Genomic DNA, 24,014 nt, shown 5'->3' with positions numbered 1-24,014 from the left:
GTCCTTGGGCAAGACACTTCACCTGTTGCCTACTGGTGGTGGTCAGAGGGCCCGGTGGCGCCAGTGTCCGGCAGCCTCGCCTCTGTCAGTGCGCCCCAGGGTGGCTGTGGTTACATTGTAGCTTACCATCACCAGTGTGCGAATGTGTGCGTGAATGGGTGGATGACTGGATATGTAAAGCGCTTTGGGGTCCTTAGGGACTAGTAAAGCGCTATATAAATACAGGCCATTTACCATTTACTTTTAATGAAACTCTCAACATGACTTATCAGTTATCATTAATGTTCCTGCAAACAGATTCCTTGGAGACCCCCTACATAAATATCCATGTACTATCCAGCTAGACTAGTGTGTCTGTCCCTGAAAATATTCCTGCATGTGTGATTGTTCATGAAGTGAGTGAAAGACACAGGAAATGTTTCCAGCTCTTCCTCCTCTATCAGACATTCTCCATACCTGAGAGTGTCCAATTTCCAGCCTGGATCCTTTAGTCCAGCCGACAGCAGCTTCATTCCTGAGTCTCCTGGATGATTGTAGCTCAGGTCCAGCTCTCTCAGATGGGAGGGGTTGGAGCTCAGAGCTGATGCCAGAGAAGTACAGCTTTCCTCTGTAATCAGACAGCCTGACAGACTGCAGACACACAAAACAACAATCCGTCTGTTATCCATCTCTATGGCAGCATAACTAAGGGATGGTTCAGGGTCACCTGATCCAGCTCTAACTATAAGCTTTATCAAAAAGGAAAGTTTGAAGCTGATCTTCAAAGTAGAGAGGGTGTCTGTCTCCTGAACTCAAACTGGGAGCTGTTTCCACACCCAGTCCAACATAGCCAGGCTTTTGTGTTTGCTGCTTTGACAAAACCTCAAATCCCAGTCAGAGATGATGAGCATCATCACAGTGATGATCATTTCTCTGTTAACCCAGGCTTTCTGCTTCAGGATCTGTACACGCTCACAGAACAAGGAGACCTTCAAACATTATTTCACTAAATGGATGGACTGAGCTCAGCCTACAGATGAGCTGGATAAATAAATTTGACCTCAGTGTGCTCAGTGTTCCTGTCTATTCCTAACATATTCCTAATATGATAGCTGCACTTTAGAGCTCTAAAACTAGAACTGACACATATTTAAACACTTCATGTTACTCAGTCCATTCAGTTCTGACACTCGCCCACAGTCCAACAAAGGAAACATGGAGATCACATCAGTTTGTCACCAAAGTCTAATTATGCCAGAGGGCAGTGTTGATACAACTAAAGTTATTTGTAAGCAAAGTTGAGTTTTTTTATCACTGGAGTACTTCATGTCTGAAGTATCACTTAAATGCATTACACACTGTTGATGGCAGCAAACAAACCAAATAACCAAATAAAACCCAAATAAACAGCGGTGGGAGGCTTGGGCAGACTACGTAGGATCAGCTTGTGGGAGGAGTCTAGATAAACCAAAGAAAGACAAGCTAACAAACGCCACAGTGACGTGGATAGCTACAAACTTCAGGCTGATTAGTGTTGTTGAAGAAGTCGGTCTGAGGAACGTTCTTAGGATCAACAAATGACGGCATGTATGTGTCATGAAACGCTGTGTGGCAGGCAGGAGATGAGGACTCAAAATGCAGGACTCACAGACTCGAGGGATGAACTCAAAACCACAGCTTTATTTGCTGGTCCCAGAAAAACGAGCATACAAAGTAAACTAAATTAAACTGGGGAATAACACACTAAACTCACAGGGAGATCCACATGGCATGAGGGACGACGCAACACTGACTCAGAGAAACACAGGGTTTAAATACACTGGGAAGTAACGAGGGGAATGAGAAACAGAAGGAGGGCACAGCTGGGAGAAATCAGCACTGACGAGACAAGGAAGCAAAGCAGGACACATTCACATAAGACACGGACCTTCAAAGTAAAACAGGAAGTATGACACAGAGACACGAACTTGGCACAGTGGAGACAGCAACTAAGAAACACAGAGACATAAACCATAAGGCAGAGGTCTAAGAACCAAAATACACAGAGGGAAATACTAAGCTTGGAACACAAGAAACTAGACTCGAGGGGGTAACAAAAGACCAACCATGAGAACATAATGCACAATACAGAGTGACAGAAAACAAGAAACTCAAACATGCAAAGACACAGACTTACACAGAACAGAGGGGGCACAGAGAAACATGAAGGGCAAGGGATCAAAACTAGAAACCATAGAATAACTCACAAGTACAATAATACAAAACCCACGAAGAACTAAACACGCTGGGTCAGGAGACCCAGGACCCTGACGGTATGAGCCTCCCTCAAGACGCAGCATCACAAGAAGAATACATGAGCTGTAGAAAAAGGGAGACTACGAAAGCCACAGCGTTACAACATGAACCAGCTGTTGGTCTCTCTGGAGACTACTGGGCGTGGCTGGGTGACCATGGTTACTCGGGAGTTACAGTACATGATATTAATGAAGAGTGGGAGCTGCGTTCTATAGCAAACAATTTGTTATGAGGTAATCAGCTGATCTTACTTTAGCCGGAAGCCCTTCACAATAATTGCAAAGCCTTTATTTTGTACAACTACCATCAGTTCGTCTGTACTGATGGTAACTTAAAGTCACACTAATGCCGTTTAGTTTGCATAGTGTAAGTAGTAGAAGTATACTACAGTACCCTGATCACTAATAGGATAGATTTATGTAGATACACACCTTTGTGTTTAACATTACTGCATTATAGCACTGTGATCTTTGTCCTTATATATGGCTATGTTTGCTCTACTGACGTATGCATATAACTGGATATGTATCTTATCTATTCATCTTATTTGTCATGTATTTGTATTGTGTACTTCCTTTTTGTAAGAAACCACACACGTGATCACAGCCACAAGAATCAATCAGTGAAAGAATAAAGTGCCTCAAACCGAACCTTAACCCTCTGGGGTCCAGGGTATAATTGGCCGTTTTTGACTATTTTTGATTTTACCTCTATATTTCACCTTTAAAATATGTTTTTCTTGCCTTGTTTGGTATCATTATTTTCAGCACAACCTCAAATATCTGAAATTTGAGTTATTTGTTCATTTGGTATACTATATTAGCACAATTGATCTAAATTCAGACAAGAAATTCAAAATCCGAGTAGAAAAAAGTTATATTTTTTACTGTAAAACCCACATGTTTAACAAATCATTTTCATAACTTGAAATGCAAATAGAAATTGTACATTTCTAAAAATTATGCACAAGTTTTGCAAACAACAAAGTTATATGGTACTATTTACTTAAAAATGCAGCCAAGGCCTCAGGCGTTTTTTATATAACCATTTAAATCTATTTACAGAACAATCAGGTGATCTGCATCAAATAAGAAGGCACACAAATTATTTGTGCCAGTCCAAAAAATGTAGTTTGTGTTCAGTATAACACAGAGGAGAAGACCAAAGGCCTAAACCCTGCAGGTCTGACAGCAGGAGGTGCATCAGTCTAGTTTTCCATGTGGTAACAACGTTTACACTGGAATCTGCCTTTGACGGCTTTTTTAGAGCAAATATGAAATTCAGCAGTCTAACTGACACATAATACAAGACAATAACTACACAACACACTAACTACAGCCTCCAAACACGCTAAACGTCACTAATGTCTCACATATGAAAACTCGCTCTCTCTCTGTCTTTCGCTCGCCCGCTTTCCGTAGCGGTGACATTCTTAAAAACTTCCCCTTCTCCCTAAACAACCAAATGTCACATGTTGCCGTGTCATTTTTTTGATTGGCTGACATGGTAAACTCTAACACCAATAGGGAAGGGGTGTTTTTTCTTTTTCTTTTTTCACTCGCAAGCGGAGAGTGTTTGCTAGCGCTGTCTGTAGAAAACGCAGTTTTTACCGTTCTTCCCGCTGTAAACGCCACTGTTTTGTTCAGAAAAAAACATTGCGTGTATTTTTTATCATAACTCTGATTTTACGTGGCCCATCGACACAATTCAAAAACTGGTATATAGTTTGAAGTCTGCACTTTCGACCCAAGTTGAAATGGAGACTCTGACGTGCTGCATCTTGTAGCTGTGTCGTCTTAAATTGGTCATGTGATTTTGACGCACCGGCGCGTCCAGCGACCCCAGAGGGTTAAGCTTCTTATTCCACATGCTGGGATCATTTGGCCTTCAGTGATGTTCTGGCTGACACACCGGAGTGACCGGAGTGCTAAAGAGTGAATTGGACACACCAGTGTCCATCCATCCATCCATTCACTTCCGCTTATCCTTTTCAGGGTTGCGGGGGGTGCTGGAGCCTATCCCAGCTGTCATAGGGTGAGAGGCGGGGTACATCCTGGACAGGTCGTCAGTCTCTCGCAGGGCCAACACACAGGGACAGACAACCATTTGCACTCACATTCACTCGCACATTCACAGCTAGTGGAGATTTGGATTATCCAATTAACCTATCCCCACAAGCTGCATGTCTTTGGACGGTGGGAGGAAGCCGGAGTACCCGGAGGGAACCCACGCAAACACGGGGAGAACATGCAAACTCCACACAGAAAGACCTGATGGTGGAATTGAACTCAGGACCTTCTTGCTGTGCGGCAACAGTGCTAACTACCGTGCCACCGTGCTGCCTGGCACCAGTGTCATCTCTGATATCTCCACTACATTTAATCGTCCTTCAGCTTGTGGCTGCCGTTAGCTGGTCTGCTAGTTAGCTGGTGTGCTAGTTGGCCAGTGTGCTAGTTAGCCGGTTCGCTAGTCAGCTGGTGTGCTGACCAGCGAACCAGTAGGTTACAAGATGAGCTTGTCTGTCTGATGAGCCAGCTCTCTCTGTCTTGGTCGTTTTGTCCTCGGGCAAGACACTTCATCTACCGCTTACTGGTGATGACCAGAGGTGCCGATGGCGCAATATGGTAGCCTCGCTTCTGTCAGTCTGTCCCAGGGCAGCTGTGGCTACAACTGTAGCTGCCTCCACCAGTGTGTGAATGTGAGAGTGAATGAATAGTGGAATTGTAAAGGGTCTTTGAGGGTCTCGAAAAGCACTATATAAATGCAATCCATTATAATTATTAAGAGCACCTTTAGGCCTGACTGTGCTCATTCTTCCTCCAACCTCTCCTTACCAAAGATAACAACTACATCAGTATTAGCTCAATAACAATTTCTGCAATTCAATTGTGGACATTTACTTTTAAACCTTGTGTAAAATGACAAAACCTAAAAGTCTGAGTATTATTCTTTGTGCAAACAGCTCTTGCAGGTTACCCCGGACTTAATTAAACAATAATAATAATAAAAATAACCTTTCCTTTAAGCAGCTGTTCAGGCTACTAAACTCATCCCAGAAATAACAAGTGACACCATTAATAGTGGAGCTACCTTTAACAGGTGAAACTAATTTGACCTATAAGGCTATTGCAGTTACTTCTTATCAGGGTTAGTAAGGAAGACATCTGGATGAGGTAGTTAGTAGTATGTAGTTAGTACCGGGCGAGTCCCCTCCCCTACATCGGCACCAGAACCCTGTATTATCTACAGGGTAAGACTGCCTGTTTTATCAAACTATGGCTATTACTACTGTGATCATTTGCAGCCCAGTGTGCTGCTCTCTCTGCTGGGATGAACCACTGGAGCTCACCCAGTCATCCCTTTCTTTCTCTCAAGAAGAAGTGAAATAAATATATTTATTATGTTACGAGTCTAATATTCTTTAAATCAAACTGTAATGAATAAATCAAGCAAGAAGATTTGGTGGCTCCAAGTGTTGTAGAAGAAAAGATAAACATCTCATTTTGAGAAATCAGCCTTTAAAATTAAGTACTGTGAATAAAAAACAAACAGCAAACCAATCAGTAGTTGCCAATATCCTCCTAATTTCATTTACAAAGACATCAAATATATATATATATATATATATATATATATATTTTATGGGCCCAAAGGAGCCTAAATCTTTAAATTAGGCAGTACATGAAGTATCTTTTTGACTACAACAACTTTTAAAAGTAATTCAGGGTCCAATTATCCACTCAAATGTAAGTTCACTTGACAGCTGTATAAAAGTTACCTGTTTATACAATAATATAAATCACATTTCAAATGATCATCTGTGGAAAAGTTTGAATACTGACCTGAGAGTTTCCACTGCACACTGTGAATTCTTTAGTCCAGCAAACAGAAGCTTCACTCCTGAATCCTGCAGGTCAGAGTTACTCAGGTCCAGCTCTCTCAGACTGGAGGACTGGGAGCTGAGGACTGAGGACAGAGCTTCACAGCTTCTCTCTGACAGGTTACAGCCACTCAGTCTGAAAAATAAAAGACAATCTATCAAACAAGTACTTATGTAGAGTTTGTTAATACATTTCACAACATTAAATCTTGACTTTCTATTTTTAAAGGAAACAAACATACTAAGATACAACATCATATGGATGAACTTTACTTAATAATTTAAAAACAAAATGTTTTCTGAGCTGACCTCAGAGTATTCAGTTTACAGTTTAAACATTGTAGTCCAGCAGACAGAAGCTTCACTCCTGAATCCTGCAGCTTTCTGATACTCAGGTCCAGCTTTGTCAGACTAGAGGACTGTGAGCTGAGAACTGAGGACAGAGCTTCACAGTTTTCCTCTGAGAGTTCACAGATGTTAAGTCTGAAGATAAAAACATGAATAAAGATTGTTGTTAAAGTGTAACCAGGGTGCAATAGCTTATTGTCTTGTGCTGAGCAGGTTAGTAAAACTTCACTTTAACTTGGAAATGAATAAAACTTCTATGAAACAAGGATAACTGGATAAAGATATAAACAAAAACAAACATCAAACACATAACAAACAGAACTAAACAGAATACAAATTGATCTGACCTCAGAACATTTAGTTTGGCGTGTGGACTCTCCACTGCAGCAGACAGAAGCTTTACTGCTGAAGCCTTCAGGCTGTTGGTACTCAGGTCCAGCTCTCTCAGACTACAGGACTGGGAGCTGACCACTGACAACAAATTTTCACAGCCTTCCTCTGAGACATTACAGCTGCTTAGTCTGAGAGAGAAAGGGAAAAAAACAAAAACAAACAAAAACAAACAATATATGTGATCAAATTAAATTTTTTTATATGTTGAACCTTTTTTTTTTTTTTTTTTTTTTTTTTTTTTAAATCTATGAGACTATGAGTGCTACCAATCCAGTGCACATGATTGGTACCTTGATGGTACCACTCTACCTACTGAGCTAATAATTCTGTGTACACTATCATACAATATTAACTAAAACAATTATTTTAGAAAATTTTAGTAATTCAATAATCATTATGCTCATTACCTGTGTATTGTGAGGAACACTGGATTTTAAACACTAGCTGTATAAAACTCTTCCTGTTAAAGGTGCGTATAAAGGAGATGAGCTGAAACAGACTTCATGGAGAATGTTTGCTGTCAGGATATATCAAAGACAAAGCAGAGATCCATCCAGTCTCTTCCACTAAGCCCACAGAGGGACAGACAACCACTCTCACTCACACCTGCATGAAGTTTAGATCACCAGGTAACCTAACTGCATGTCTGTGGACAGTGGGAGGAAACTGTAGAGGACCCAGAGTGAACCCACTGTAATTCTGTGGGAACACTGGTTATGGAAGCCTTACAGTTACATATGGTTACTGACAAGAAACGCGACCTTAGAGGCAATCTCAGTAATGAAGACTGAAGTTCTCCCTCCATATGGGATGAAAACATGACAGCACAGCAGAGATTTGTATCTAAAAAGGGAGAGTGTGCACTGAAAGTGAGATACAAACTTGAACTTAAATTACAAACATCAGAAAAAGATGTAGGTGAAGTCTGGCAGGTGAAGTTTGTGCTTTAGAATAAAACAACCAAACTCCTGGAGTTGGAGACAAGTGAACAAGCTGAGGATAATAAACCTGTCAGAGGGGCTGAAGCATCAGAGCTCATGTTCTTATAGGCTGGGTCTGGATTGTCCTTTGATAAGAGTTACAGAGCAAAGTGTGTTTTAGAAATGCTGGAGTGAAACTTTAAAACTACCATATATTTACTGATTGACTGATGATCATTTAATTCACTATTTTAAAAAAAAAATGTTACAGTGCTCTTTGAACTCAGCATTTCTGATTTGTTTCCCATGATTTTAACAATGAAGTGATGATCACATATTTACTTACAGAGCTTTGTTGGAGGCTTTGACCACTGGCAGCATTCTCAGAAGAGCCTCCTCTGAAGTAGAGTATTTCTTGAAGTCAAACTCATCCAGATCTTCTTCTGATGACAGTAAGATGAAGGTCAGAGCTGAGCACTGAGCAGGAGACAGTTTACCTGTGGAGAGACTTCCTGAAGTCCTGTGCTGTTGGATCTCCTCCACTAGAGAACGATCATTCAGTTCATTCAGACAGTGGATCAGATTGATGCTTTTCTCTGCAGACAGATTCTTACTGAGCCTTGCCTTGATGTACTGGACTGTTGCTAGAGTGATTCCTGAGATACTTCCTGTCTGTGACATCAGGGCTCGTAAGAGAGTCTGATTGGTCTGCAGTGAAAGACCCAGGAGGAAGCGGAGGAACAAGTCCAGCTGTCCATTTGGACTCTGTAAGGCCTTGTCCACAGCACTCTGGTAGAAGTGTTTCTCTGCAGATTCTCCTGTTTCAGACTTCTTGAAGGTTGTTTGTTGTTCTTCCAGCAGATTGACTCCAGAGGTGATGAAGGTCAGATGGGCATGAAGAGCAGCCAGAAACTCCTGAACACTCAGATGGATGAAGCAGAACACCTTGTCCTGGTACAGTCCTCTCTCCTCTTTAAAGATCTGTGTGAACACTCCTGAGTACACTGAGGCTGCTCTGATATCGATGCCACACTCTGACAGGTCTGATTCATAGAAGACCAGGTTTCCTTTCTGCAGCTGATCAAAAGCCAGTTTTCCCAGAGACTCCATCATCTTCCTGCTCTCTGGACTCCAGTGTGGATCTGTCTCAGCTCCTCCATCATACTTGACCTTCTTCACTTTGGCCTGAACCACCAGGAAGTGGATGTACATCTCAGTCAGGGTCTTGGGCAGCTGTCCTCCCTCTCTGGTTTCCAGCACATCCTCCAGAACTGTAGCAGTGATCCAGCAGAAGACTGGGATGTGGCACATGATGTGGAGGCTTCGTGATGTCTTGATGTGGGAGATGATCCTGCTGGACTGCTCCTCATCTCTGAATCTCTTCCTGAAGTACTCCTCTTTCTGTGGGTCAGTGAACCCTCTGACCTCTGTCACCATGCCAACACAGTCAGGAGAGATCTGATTGGCTGCTGCAGGTCGTGTGGTTATCCAGAGGCGAGCAGAGGGAAGCAGTTTCCCCCTGATGAGGTTTATCAGCAGCACATCCACTGAGGTGGACTTTCTAGGGTCAGTTAGGATTGCAGTTTTGTGGAAGTCCAGAGGAAGTCTACACTCATCCAGACCATCAAAGATGAACACAACCTGGAAGTCTTCAAAGCTGCAGATTCCTGCTTCTTTGGTTTCAGTAAAGAAGTGATGAACAAGTTCCACCAAGCTGAACTTTTCCTCTTTCAGCACATTCAGCTCTCTGAAAGTGAATGGAAATATGAACTGGATGTCCTGGATGGCTTTGTCTTCAGCCCAGTCCAGGGTGTATTTCTGTGTTAAGACTGTTTTCCCAATGCCAGCCACTCCCTTTGTCAGCACGGTTCTGATTGGTTCATCTCTTCCAGGTGAGGCTTTAAAGATGTCTTCTTGTCTGATTGTTGTTTCTGGTCTGTCGGGTTTCCTGGATGCTGTTTCAATCTGTCTGACCTCATGTTCATCATTGACCTCTGCAGTCCCTCCCTCTGTGATGTAGAGCTCTGTGTAGATCTGATTCAGAAGGGTTGGGTTTCCTGCTTTAGCGATCCCCTCAAACACACACTCGAACTTCTTCTTCAGTGCAGATTTAAGGTTACGTTGACATACTGTAGAAAAATGTTCTGGAAAAAGAATGCAAAACATTACGTCTCATTTTTAAAAGCATGGATATTTGGCTACATGTTGGTCCATCTCTTAAGACAATAACAAAATGTTCTAGTCATCCATCCATCCATTTATATTTTTCCACTTATCCAGGGCCGGTCAAGGAGTCAGCAGCCTAGGTAGAGAAGCCCAGACAACCCTCTTCATGACCACTTCCTCCAGCTTGTCTGGGGGAACATCAAGGTGTTCCCAGGCAAGCCAAGAGATATAATCTTTCCAGCGTGTCCTGGGTCTGCCTCGGTGGGACATGCCCAGAACACCTCACTTAGTAGGCGCCCAGGAGGCATCTTTGTGAGACCCAAACGACCTCAACTGGCTCCTTTCGATGTGGAGGAGCAGCGGCTCTACTCTGAGGCCATCCCAGGTGGCCGAACTTCTCACCCTATTACTAAGGCAGAAGCCAGCAGCCCTTCAGAGGAAGCCCATTTTCACCGCTTATATCTGCAAACTTGCTCTTTTGGTCACTAACAACAGGACTATAAGTGAGGTTAGGGATGTGGATTGACAAGTGAGACTTTCACTTTTAAACTCAGCTCTCTCTTCACCATGACGGACTGGTACAGCGTCCGCATCACTGCAGCAGCAGTACCACCAATCCGTCTGTTCTCCCGTCACTTGTTAACAAGGCCCCAAGATAATTGAACTCCACTTGGGGCAGGAATTTATTCCTGTCCCGGAGTGAGCACTCAACCCTTTTCCGGCTAAGGACCATGGCCCCAGATTTGGAGGTGCCGATTCTCATTTCCACCACTTCACAATCGGGCATGAACCATTCTGGTACGAGCTGGAGGCCATCATCTGATTAGGGCAGCAGAACCACATTATCTGCGAAAAGCAGAGATCAGATTCTGAGACCACCCAAGGGAAACCCTTCCGCTACTTGTCGGAAATTCTGTCCATAAAAATTACGAAGAGAATCTGCAGCAAAGGGTAACACGGGCAGAGTCCATCACCCACTGGAAACAAGTCCGGCTATGCTAACCAAGCTCCTGCAACAGGTGTATAAGGACCAAATACCCTTAGCAACAGGCCAGACACTGCATACCTCACAAAAGATCACTCAGAGTGACACTGCTGAATACCTTCTCCAGGTCCACAAAACACATGTAGACTGATTGGACAAACACCAATGCATCCTCTAGTATATTTGAGAGGATAAAGAGCTGATCCAGTGTTCCACAACTTGGATGAAAACCACATTTTTCTTCCTGCATTCGCGGTTCAGACAAACAGATGGACTCTCCTTTCCAGCATCCTGGCATAGACTTTCCCAGGTAGGCTAAGTAGTGTGACCCCCCTATATTTGGAACACACCCTTGGGACCCCCTTCTTAAAGATGGGGTACCGGAGGAAATCCCCTAGCAAAATTGCATAGGGGGCTCAAAAGTTTTTATAATCATAGAAATCAAAAGTAGCAACCAAGTCAAAACACCGTAAAAATTATAAGCAGATTCAACTTTTACTTAAGAGATCTTTATTAGAATAGAAAGTTTTGAGTAAATAAAACCTTTGTGTCAAAGTTATTAAGTTAAGAGGCTTGATGACATCATGGCGTACGTTCGTGAACCTGAACTACATACTCTGAAACGTTTTCAAGATGGCGGAGGTCTGAAGCGAAGTGAAGAAAAGCAAAGCAAGAAGATATGCAAGTAAAATGAAAGACAACGTTTTCTGTTTGTTTTTTTATTCCTTGAGCTGCTGTCGATTGTTACCAGAGAAATGTTGCGTCCGTGTTGAGTCATTTTGGTTGAAAAACTGAAGTTTTTTGTCGACGAGTCGGTGCACATTTTGGAGCTAACTGCTCACTATTTTAATGCAAGCCTAAATTGAGACTAAAATGCCAGTGACAGCCACGTACCAGTTGTTGGGAATTATTATTGCCAGTGGTTTACTTATTTTCACCATAAGCGTTATGATATGGTAATGGTTACGTTTTGGCGAAATATGTTTTATATGTTAACCTAATAACCACCGCGGTGTAAATGTGGGCTAAGCTAGCTGTCTCATGGTAACGTGAGCTTAAAGTGGGATTTGAGCATTAAACACAGTTATTGTCAAGCTCCGAGGTAAGTTTTTTTATTTTTTATTTTATTTTTTTTTAATTGTTTTTTATTTTAATATTGTTGTATTATTCGTGTACTGAAGAAGACAAAATACAGGTCGGCAAAATTATATATGAATCCCTCCCGGGCCAAGTAAACATTCTCCTACGTCAAGCACATTTGGTTTGAATGCATAAAAAATACACAAAACAAATTGCTCGCACTATTTTAATGTGATGTTTTACAAAAGCTGTTTTTCATCCTGAATTAGGCCCTGGTTTAGAGAAAAATCTATTGTTGTAGTTTGCTTAATACTAAAAACGGTATTTGGCCGATGGTTGATTTATTGTTCATACTGTGTAGCCGGTAAAATATTTGAAAATCACTGTTTTATGTCCACTTTTTTCCTTATCAAACCATATGTGCTAAAACACGTTATAGGCACAAGTTTAAAAAGCTGTAAACATGTAGGGTTACATTACCAATAAAAACTTTAAAAATTTTCATAAACACATTTAAGATGTTGTACAAAAAGGGACATTTTTGCTTGGCATTATTTTATTTTTCTATTTTAAATATATAAATGGCAAAAAATACCTAAAGGTTTAAATTTGGGTAGGCTACTAGTGTAAACTATACAGAGGTTCTAATCATTTCGTCATCAAACTTAAGGACTTCTTGATGAAATACTTTTGGGAGAAACAGCAGCAGTACTAATTGCAGTTTGAACTGAGCACATGGTTTTAGTATAATTTAATCCCCTGTTTCTTAGCTTAGATGTGGGATTCTAAAGAATCAGGAGTTTATCAGGAACCACCAGCCTCTATTGGTAACCTATAATATGTTAATTTATAGAATGAGTGAAATGTATTTAATGTATTGGACTAATACTACTTATTAAATATGTTACAGGAACATACACCAGGGACCATTACAGAAGGAGGAGTTGATTCATTAAGGGCTTATGGACTCAAGTTCAAGGTTCTGTATCTGTCACATGCATAGTTATACAAGTATAACACACAGTGAAGTGTAACCTGAGTCGCTCCTTGACTTGTGCAAAAATGTGTGTGTGTGTGGGGGGGGGGGGGGGGTAGAGGAAGAACATTATATATAATATATAATATATATATTACATAGGGGTGGGGGAAAAATCGATACTGTGTAGTATCGTGATATTTTGTTTGCTAATAATTTATCGATACAGGGACAGCAGAAATCGATATTTTGTTACAAAAAACGTTTTTGTGGACTGGAACATACTCTGACTTCAGAGCATGTTGATCAGCTCCTTTTTCTGAGCAAGAATCCTGACATTCCTTCACTGTCCAAATGTGTTTAACTTTTTTTTGGCAGCAATAAACAAGTTTTATTTTAATTAAGTTTAAAAATAATTTATTTAATGTAAAATTATATTTTGTTTTAATTTAATTTCAAATTCTTCAGTTGCTGAAGGGGCTGCATAGTTTTCATAAATTACATAGTTCAGAATAGCTATAATTGTACCAGATGGTTGCATTCAGTTAAGTTGGACTAGACTGTAATACAAACCGTTCAGTTTGTCAACAATAAAACTGAAATGAGAGAAAGACTGAGTGAGAGACTTTGATATTAGATAAAATGAATATTGATAAAGTTTACCTTTATGTACAGAATCTGAATATCGCAAAATATTTTAAAAAAAATTGCAATAATATCGTATCGTGTGTTAAGTATTGTGATAATATCGTATCGAGGGATGTATGGTGATTCCCACCTCTAATATGATATATATAATTTTTGAGACTAGTAAGGGCACTGGGTTTCTAAAGTGAAATGAAATGCAAATGCAACTTGTGTGTCCACTCCTCAGACACCCGGACAAAATTATTGGAACACTACCGTTTAAAACAGCCATTTCTCCAAAAAATCTCCTGTTGATTGACAAGCTCATGAAGATGACCTTTGCACTTCGTCGCCTACAGATTGTCAAGGAAGACCCAATAATCGGCGAGTTCTTACAGAAATAGCCTGCTCTTTGCATTGATTCACAGGTTAAATGTTTTCTTTTTTTATTTATTTGAGTAGATTTTTCAGAAGTGTTTAACAATTCTTTTCCTTTTACTATTTTGTAGATTTGTCCTGCGTTTCATCGCATTACAAATGTGAACTTGTGAAACCTGTTTTATTCTGAGCTGGACAGACTGACACCCAGACTGGTGATGTTGTTGAGACTAGAGATGGCACGATACCACTTTTTTATGTCCGATACCGATATCATAAATTTGGATATCTGCCGATACCGATATGAATCCGATATAGTGTTTTTAATCAATAAAACAGTTTTTTTAATATATTGCTGCATTTTGTATAAGTTCATACTCAAGTTTAAATAAACAACAACACTAAAGCTATTCTGTTATATCTGTATGTAAAAAATACACTGCACCCAAAATATTTCATAGTTCAGCAACACTGATCAATCTAATAAACTTAAACCTGCTCCATCCTCCCTATTCTGGTATTTTTAAGAGTACTTAGCAGAAATATTAAGCAACCTAACTAATAGGGTTGCAAACTCCCAGCAAAAAAAAAAATAGGGAACCACCCTCTTCCTCATGATGCTTAATCGACATAATCAACTTTAATTTGATGCAGTGTGAAAAAAAATGCATAGAAATAAATTATTTTTCAAGAATAATTAAATAGATTCAACATCTTTCTTCAACAGATCTGCAGACTGCACAGATGGTTCCCAAAGGAAAAAGTACTCTAGCTTACTAGGGTATATTAGACTTAATAGTTACTATATACAGTAATGGACTTCTATACATTTTACATCAGATTAAAACTTTGGGTGTAAGATTCAGATAATTATTTATTAAAAGCTCGACATTTTAAATGAGAATAAGAAAGAAAAGTATGTCTTTGTGCCCCCCTTTCCCTGTTCATGCCCTATCGGCCCCCCTGGCTAAACTGTGCTAGATCCGCCCCTGCACAGTTACCAGCTGTCAGCTACGTAGAAAAAGATCCTGGTGTAGAAAGTAATATTAAATAAATTCTAACAACAGCTTATCAAGCTTAAACGTGCTGCTGTTGTTCAGCCGCTGGTTTCCTCTTTCTGGTGAGAAGTGGGCCAAAAACAAAGAAGAGAGACGATCAGCTGATCATTGATCAGTTTCATGATTGAAGTAGCAGCAGGAGAGAGAGAGAGAGGCAGTCGCTCCATATATCGGTTGTTAAGCTTAACGTGGGAATGCTTTACAAACATTCAGAGATGAACTTACACACTTGCTTTACTTCTCTCTGGGAAAACTTCCTCAGAGATGAAATGCTGGTTTGGTAGCGAGGCTACAAATACACACAGCCGCTCTATCACGTGAGCACACTGCTCCGACGTGCTACGGTTATGAGCAGAGTTACACCGTCTGTTGTGAGGTGCTTTTTTGATATTTAATGGATCGTATTACATTTTTTATTTCTCTCCGATATCCAATCCAGTAATTTACGTCAGTATCGGACCGATACGTAATATCGGATCGGTCCATCTCTAGTTGAGACAGAAAGCGGCTCGAACTGGCAAGACTGCAGAGGCTCTGGGCGACATGCTGAATCTATATGATAAACAGGCAAAGTGTAACTGCATGGTGTAAATAACATTACGTAGTTGTTTCGCTAGATTGAAGATGCATCAAAGTAGGTCTGGGTCAGTTATGTTCAAATTAATCACCAAGACATTTTAATTTCGTGAATAAGTAAGTTCTTGAATTTAAAATACCAACATCAATTCCATTTACATTTGTATATATACACAAATTAGTGTTGTTGTATGAGGAGTTTAGTTTTTTATTTTGAAAATGCTGGACAGCTTAGATATTTCATGAGAAGTGAACTGAACTGAGCCAGACTGAACCGTGTAAATGCACTTGTGAAATACATTTGCCTTATTAATTTACATCTTGTCTGTCTGTGCAGCAAGAACAGGACGCTGATGTCAGACGTACTCTGGTCCTGCACAGTCTTATACCTACGGGAGGAGGAGCCACAACTCTTCAAAGTTTGGGATGTAAGTACTTATTATGGATAATGTGTTCAATAAATAGTACAGGTTAAATGTTGGGTCACAGATGCTACTATATTTACAGAATGTGACATAATAAGCCGAATGGGGTCCTGTCTTAGGTTCCATTGTCTGCAAATCTGAAACAGAAGCATGCGTATTAAAAAAGGAGCACGTGAGTTCCAATGTTTACAAAATTAAGAGCTGTGCTGGTCAATAATCCAAATGTGCAGACAATATAACCTAACTAGAAAACAATGAGCACATTAACTCCAACAATTGTATACTCCAGCACATCCTGTTGCAAATAAATAGTGAACTCCCCTTTGCTGGTCTTAAGTTGTAACGGCTTTGAAAGATTTTTGAATCCAGACGGTGAGCCAGATAAGTCCCAAAATCTAATTTCTTTTTTTATGTGTCATTCCTGACCTTAGATGAAAATGTCATCCAATTATATGCTGTCATTTTTGTGTAAATTGCTAACAAATACACACAAACCAGTGCTGCAGAAAACATTCCTTCCCTGTTGGAATTTATAATAATTAAGCATCTTTTTTCCGTGTAACTATTAAATCTGTGTCTTTAATTCAAAACTGTTTTTGTCCTTTGCAGATGGAAGAATCACCAGAGCCAGACATCAGCAACACCTCTGTTGGTATTCTGACCATTGTCAACAGTACGAGCCCAACGCACTTCAGTCCGGTCAGTGCAGCAGCTGTAGTGGAAGATGAGCTTGTGGTAGGCGACATTCCCAAGTGGGCTGATGCATTTGTCTTGTTGTTCTGATTGTTTTATGTCTTGCATCTGGACTATCCAAAAAACCTGGTTAACACATTCATCCAGAAACTCCTGATGGGCCTTGAGGATGGTAAACAGTTGAAACCATGTCTTCTTCGCCTCTAAAACAATCTTTTACTGCCAGAGTAGCAGGTACAGGTGCTGGGACTATACTGCTGGCAAAATTCAGACTGTTCCAATGAAGCTGATGCCTCGCATGACTAGTTGCACTAAACTGTAGTAAAGTTTCATACAAAGTTCTGTAGGTTTAGGACATCTGCTGCTATCTGTTCCCCACAGCCTGAGACAGACTGAGACAAACATGCCTCTAGATAGCTTCTTTTATATGGTGGGTGTGTTCTGTTTAACTTATAATAAAAATGTGTAAGAAAATGCTCATACATATTTTTTTGTTTTAAATGTTTCCTAAATTCTATTTTTAAAAGTTTTAAAAGTGAACAACTGGATAAAAAACTGATGCACTAGATTATTTGTTATAAAAATACTATTTATGTTGAAGTTTAAGGGAAAAGCTAAAGAGTAGATTGAGACTATTTATTTTGTTTAAATGTTTATAAAAATGCCTTTTATTAGTTTTATAACAGCATCAGGCTGATACTTTTTTATGTTGTTTCCATAATTATTTTTAAAAGAGAGCCAAACAAAAGGGTGAAGCACTATATTGTTTAAAATGTTCACTGTACAAGTTGTACAATAAGCACTAAAAACATGTTTAAATGCAGAAGCATGTAAAGTTTTGTGCAGGTGGTTGTAAATAAACTTGCAATTGCAAATCTGTCTCAGTTTCTTTCTTTACAGAAAGACCCTGTCTATGAAGGGTTAGACTTAGCGTGCGCTTTAATAGGCAATTAGAGTTTATATAAGTTATAATATTTAAGTTAGTAAAATAATGAAATAAAGTTCAAACAAAATAAAATATACAAGTTTAGTGAAATTTAACTTTGTAAGTTACTTAAATACTAAGTTACAGGTTGGAGGTAGTTCAATTCTTTGATTTTATTCAGGTCATATTTTTTAAGTTACAGTGAACTTATAGTTTTTAAGTAAGTTAACTTAAAAATTATTATGTAATCAGTTTCCTCATGAATGTTGAGTTCGCTGAACTTATTCGGGTTCACAGTGTACCCAACAAGGAGTCATTTATCTCTCTTAGGGACCTCGTCCCTGGAGACAGGTAAGTCGTCCCCTCATCCACAGACTCTGCTTCTTCTACAGGAGGAGGAAGCCAGTGGGATTAAGGAAGCCCTCAAAGTATTCGTATTCCTTCCACCTCCCGACAATATTCTCCACCCGCACTATACACAGTGCAAGTAGAGCACCAGTCTCCCTCAGACTGCAGCTGAAGCTCTGCCAGAGGTGTATGTTGAAGATCTTGCAGACCGGGGCCTCTGTGAGGCGTTCACACGCACGTTTAGTTGTGCCAGGTCTGTCCAGCATCCTGCGGCATCCTGGTGCCACGTGCACTTATCGACCCTTATGTTCAAACATGCTGTTCATTAAGGACAAACTGTGATTTGCACAGAAGTCCAAAAACAAAACACCACTCGGATTCAGATCCAGGAGGCCGTTCCTCCCAATCACGCTTACAGAAATGCTCTTACTGCAATAGAGACGGTCAGCCAGCTCCTCCTGCTTCAGTCTCCTCAGGAAGTTCACTGTGATTGTCACAAGTGCCTTTCTGCTGCTCTCCTCCTCATCATCCCTCTGACTCTCTAAGCATTCTGGGTAATCTGGACTCAGAACCTTCTGGATCTTCTTCAGCTCGTTCTTCACGAAAGTGATGATGTTGTCCTCCAGCAGCTGGAACAGAATACTTTATGAATGAGCCAATCAGACTGAAATCACGTAATCATGAAAACATGTAAAAACAAAGTGTGGATCATTAACCTGATGTTTACACCTCTGATAAAGTCTCAGCTTTGTTTTTATACCAAAGTAGTTTACACGGAGTTTGTAGTTGCAGAGAAAGACTCAAATCATTTGGAATTAAATGTTTTTCATTTACAAGGTTTAGAGGTTCTTTCAACAGTGAAATTCAAGATAAATAATCATCATTATAATATTTCTGACTGAGTCAAAACTGAATTTGTGAATCAGAACTGAATCATTGTAAAACTCAGCAAAGTACACAAAGTCTGTACTTGTGTTTAAGTAGAAGGACAACTACTACTATTAAAAACTACTCCAGTAAAAGTACTCATTAAACTTAAAAGTAATAGTAAAAAAGAAAACAGCTCTTTGGAGGACGTTTCTACTTTTAAGAAGTAGAAAGTTCAGATATTTGTTTAAAAATGTACGGAGTAAAAGTAAAAAATAGTTACTACTCAAGTAAACTACAGATACCGGAAAATAGTAATTAGGTTATGTAATGAAGTATTTGGACTTTGTTCTGAGCCCTACAGACAATCCACTGGTCTACAAAGAGCAGCATGGAGATGACTGTGAACAGAACAGATGTAACAGTAGTTGTTGTACATGTACAGACCATAAATATGGAGTCCAGCTGTGTTTGATGCTGCTGGGCAGACTGACCACTGGGAACCTCTGAGCTCTGCTGGTCCACTCTGTGGAGGAACCATGAAGGATTAGATTAACACAGGATAAAGATCCAGAAGTTTCTGCTCAAATAACTTCATCTGAATCAAGTCTGTCAAGTTTTAAACTCTCAGATTCTGAAGATATATTTCCTGTTTTCTATGAACTTTTGGTTTTGGTTCCTCATGTCAAAGACTTGAAGAAGAGTGACAGAGTGTGTTAGACTGCTGCATGATCAGTGCCACCTCCACAGACTTGTGAAGAAAATGATTGTTTTACAGATGGGCTCAGATTCAGGATCAGCTGAGGAGTTTGTGGCTGACAGAATCATGCACGTACAGAGCAGAGCCCATCATTAGCATGCAGGACTGTCCCTGGGGGGGTCAGCTCATTCAGGAGGTTAATCAATGTTTACAGAGTCGTTCAATAAACATGTTAAGTGTGTAAATTTGCCCTTTTCTCTCGAGTCTGTTTGCTCATGAAATGATATTTGATTAGTTTACATTAAAAATGAACAATATTTAATCGTGATTAATCCAAATTAATCCACAGTAACGCTGTGATGAGTCCAATTAAACGGAAGCGGACGGACGCTCTGATCACTTCCTGTTTACTGAAGTGGGTTTTCAGTTGTTTAAAAACCAAAGGCTTGTTTTAAAAGACAGTTTAAATGGGACTGAGGGAACGACGTGTTTGTAGTTTATATCCAACAACATCAAGCAGTTTAATCAAAGAGTTCATGTTACTAACAGCTCACCTCTCTGCAGGCTGGACTTTAAAATAAATGGGAAGACCTTTAGACGCGTCACTCTGTAAGGACACAGAGCTGGGTGTAGTTCCTTGTTTCTTCCTGTGAATAATGATGGAGCAGTGATGTGAGTGCTGAGCTGTGACATGGAGAAGAGTCATGGACAGTTAGAGATGGTCATCTCACCTCTGAGCTTTGGTCTGGCTCTCATGTTCCCCACACAGAGTGGTTTTAGAGGGAGGGACTCCCTCCTCTCTGTCCTCACACTCATCCATGCTGCTCAATTCAGCTCACACACACTTTCTACCTGCACCTGCAGAGGAAACACAAATCATTCATGTGCACATCAACTGAAATCATCCTTTACATCATGTGTGCTGTCCAAATATCAGCTGCTTCTTTCCTGCTTCATCTCAGTGTCAGCTGAATGCAGTCAGACAGCAGTGTGAGGCAGAGGAAGCTGCCATCAGCTGCTCTACTATCAGTCCACTAGATGGAGCCTGAAACACACACGATGCATTCACTGACACACACTGATTCACTGTGACTGGAAGCTTCAGTCAGTTCAACACGTGTGAAGAACATTTTAAACATTTCAGCTAATCCATGATTCAAAGAGGATCAGCAGAGTTAAAGCTTCACACTAATTATTCCTGCTGAGTTTGCAGAGAACTGCACACACACTGATTCACTGGTAATGAGAAGCTTCTTCCATCCAGTAATTCATCATCCATCAGCTCTGCTGCTGCTCTCAGTTCTGGATTCTGATCACAAACTAAAAGCAGCTCGTGTCTGTGAGAACTCTTAGCGTTAGCTTAGCGTTAGCATGTTGTGTGGCTAGCTTAGCGTCAGAGCTCTGCAGGTGTCTCGTGTGTAAATATTAATCACAGTGACAGTAAAGGAGGTAAAGGGCTGTGACGTCATCACGTACGCTGCGTCCTCTGTGGGCTCTGAGTGAACTCACAAAGTACAAACTACAAGTACACAAACACGAACGTAGCTCACAGTGATGGACACACTCGGCCTCGTTGGTCCAGCTGTGAGTCCGTTACCGTGAACTATGGAGCGGCAGATTTGTGCTGAACTAAGCTGCACACAGCTGATGTTAGCCAGGAAAACATTACACACTGACTTTAATGGAGAGACCGGAAATACAAACACACACAGTTTGTTGTGTGAAGAAATCAAACATGAGCTGAACAAACAGTAAAGTTCCTAAAGACAAACTGTTAAAGGAGGAAACAAAGCAAACTTACAGTTTCTTCACACACCAACAACAAGCTCCACTCCACACCTGGACACTAAACACGGACACACAGGTGAGCTGCTTCCTGGAAGGAGGCGGGGCTCCACCTGAAACTCAGCACAGGTGGGAGGGGCTCAGCTCTGTGTGTGCTGATGTGTTAACTTTAAAAATATGCCGTCTGACTGCTCAGACTGAGTCAGAGTAAAGTTCACATGCTGACGTGTGGAGACATGAAACCTTGTTGTAGCTGCAGGTGTGAACACACTGATCCCAGATCAGCTCTGCTGTATTTGTAACATGAACATTTCTGCTGCAAAGCTTCAAATGTTCAGCATGTTTCTCTGTTTCCAGTCTATAGATCCAGTCACACTTTCTACCTTCACCTGTGCAGGAAAGACTGAGAGCAGAGCTGAAACCAACCGTCCAATCAGTGAGCAGCATCAACACCTGAGCTTCATTCAGACTCTGTTATTGAAGATGTTGTTGGTACAAAGTTCATCTGCTGCTCACATGAATCCATGAAAGATTTATTTCACTGAATGTGTCTTCAAAGCTCATCTCAACCTGTTAAAGTCATGAATGAAAGTGCAGACTGAGAGTGGATCACATGATGTTTAAGGTGTGTCATGTGACATGTTCAGTATTGTCACACATGTCTAGATTGCCCCTGATATCATAGCTGCTCAAACACTGATGATTATATTTGAAGGATTATTACTGATGGCAGCAAAGTTTGAATGGAGCTCTCTGTCTGTGCTGATTTGTCGCCCTCTGGAGGTCAAAGCACAAACTGCATGATGTCACTGTAACCACCACATAGACAGGAAGTGTTTTTATGACTGAAACACTGAAATTATGCTAACGGCTGTCGTTAGGCTCACTGACAGCAGTGCTGACGTGTTCATGTCAAACACTGGCTCAGGTCAGACTCCTTCATCCTTCTCCAGCGTGAGGCCGCCCTCAGACCCACAGGAGCTCTGACCTTTGACCTCCTGACCCTAACCATTTTGGTCTTGTTGCATCTTTAAATGCAAATCCATCCAAACTGTAGCCGAGCAAAAGAAGCTGGAAGTTGTTCTATGAATGATGTTGTTGAAGGAGCTTGGAAAGAAAAGCGTCTGGACTTCTTTAAGTTGCTTGAAGAGGGACTTGGACGTCTTAACGCCAACTCACATCCTGGGCCATTTTATCACAGGAAATCACATGATAGCGTGGGGCTAGATCAACAATGGGTTCACCCAAAACATTGGCTGACTGCGACCCACACCCGTTTTCACACCTTGGCTCTGGTGTGATTAGGTAGAGGATCAACAGGGGCTCCATGTCACCGAATTTAAACTGAATTTAAACACACCGTGCACAATGCCAAGTTAGATAAGGGTTAAAAGAACAAGATAAGAATAAATAAAAAGATAAAATAAGGATAAAAAATAACTTAAAAAATAAAATAAAAAGATAAATAACTGCAAATAAGTACAAATAAGTAACTGAAGACACGTGTGGTCTGCAGATGTCGATGTACATGGATGTACAAAGGAGTTTAATGTGCAAAATGAACTTAGTGTGCAAAGTGACCTGATGTGCAAACTGCAGTTTGAGGTCGGTCAGCTGTTCAGGAGTCTGATAGCAGTGGGGAAGATGGAGTTGTTGAGTCTGGATGTTCTAGATTTCACACTTCTGAACCTTCGTCTCGAGGGCAGAGGTGTGTCTCTCCTCTGGACTCTGTGATGGTAGCTGCTCCGCAGAGAGGGCAGTGGGGTCTTGATGATCATCTCCACAGTTGTTACTCTCTGCAGGCATTTGCGGTTTGCAGTAGTGCTGCCGTACCATGCAGTGATGCAGCTGGTCAGTGTGCTCTCCACAGTGCAGCTGTAGAACCTGCTGAGGATCTTGGCCAACATACCAAATTTCCTCAGCCTCCTCAGGAAATACAGCAGCTGCTGAGCCTTCTTGACCAGCTGTGTGGTGTTCAGTGTCCAGGTGATGTAGACGCCCAGGTACTGCTGCTCACCCTCTCCACTTCACGCTCCCGGGTAAACAGCGGCCGGTGAGGCCTCTTCTTCTTCCTCATGTCCACTATCATCTCCTTTGTCTTATCAGTGTTGAGGGTGAGGTTGTTGTCCTCACACCATGACACCAGACCAGCCTCCTCTCTCCTATAAACCACGTCGTCCTCTCCAGTGATGCGACCGATCACTGCAGTGTCATCCGTGAACTTCAAAATGATGTTGTCTTTGTTGGAGGTGACACAGTCATGGGTGACCAGGGTGTAGAGGATGGGACTGAGGACGCAACCCTGTGGGACGCCAGTGTTTGTCTGCCAGTCAAAAAGTCCTGTAGCCAGTCACAGAGGGTGGAGGGTGCAAATAAGAACAACCCCAGGTTTCTCTTCAGCTCTGTAGCCAGGCTGACAAAAAGTCAGAGCTCTTTTGAGCCAACCATCCCTTTAACGTTAACTAGTGATGACTTCATGAACTTCTTCACAAATAAAATTTTTATCATTAGAGAAAAAATTACCAATAATCATCCCACAGATGTAATATTATCTACAGCTACTCTTAGTACCATTGATGTTAAGTTAGACTCTTTTTCTCCAATCGATCT

At 41.0% G+C, this 24,014-nt stretch overlaps 1 protein-coding gene and 1 pseudogene across 2 annotated transcripts in view; one reads left to right on the top strand and one right to left on the bottom strand.

The window, feature by feature from the left end:
* Positions 1-20,483, bottom strand: part of LOC146507503 (protein NLRC3-like) — a 40,107-nt gene extending 19,624 nt beyond the window's left edge. Inside the window, exons 1-9 of one of the 2 annotated variants that reach the window (XM_085181540.1) lie at positions 20,351-20,483; positions 20,174-20,266; positions 19,367-19,445; positions 18,483-18,681; positions 8,162-9,959; positions 6,850-7,023; positions 6,464-6,637; positions 6,117-6,290; positions 457-630 (exon numbers count right to left, since the gene is read on the bottom strand). In XM_085181540.1, the coding sequence (XP_085037666.1) occupies positions 457-630; positions 6,117-6,290; positions 6,464-6,637; positions 6,850-7,023; positions 8,162-9,959; positions 18,483-18,681; positions 19,367-19,445; positions 20,174-20,266; positions 20,351-20,439 (2,954 nt within the window). In that variant the 5' untranslated portion in view covers positions 20,440-20,483. The remainder of the gene's footprint in view (positions 1-456; positions 631-6,116; positions 6,291-6,463; positions 6,638-6,849; positions 7,024-8,161; positions 9,960-18,482; positions 18,682-19,366; positions 19,446-20,173; positions 20,267-20,350) is intronic. The other variant, XM_085181541.1, reaches the window with a different exon arrangement.
* LOC146507504 (uncharacterized) lies at positions 13,138-18,150 on the top strand (annotated as a pseudogene).
* Positions 20,484-24,014: the final 3,531 nt, after the last annotated feature.

Source organism: Neolamprologus multifasciatus, chromosome 12, assembly GCF_963576455.1.
Source record: "Neolamprologus multifasciatus chromosome 12, fNeoMul1.2, whole genome shotgun sequence".
Lineage (NCBI taxonomy): Eukaryota > Metazoa > Chordata > Actinopteri > Cichliformes > Cichlidae > Neolamprologus > Neolamprologus multifasciatus.
Note: the sequence above shows the minus strand (reverse complement) of the source record. Positions and strands in the feature narration are given on the sequence as shown.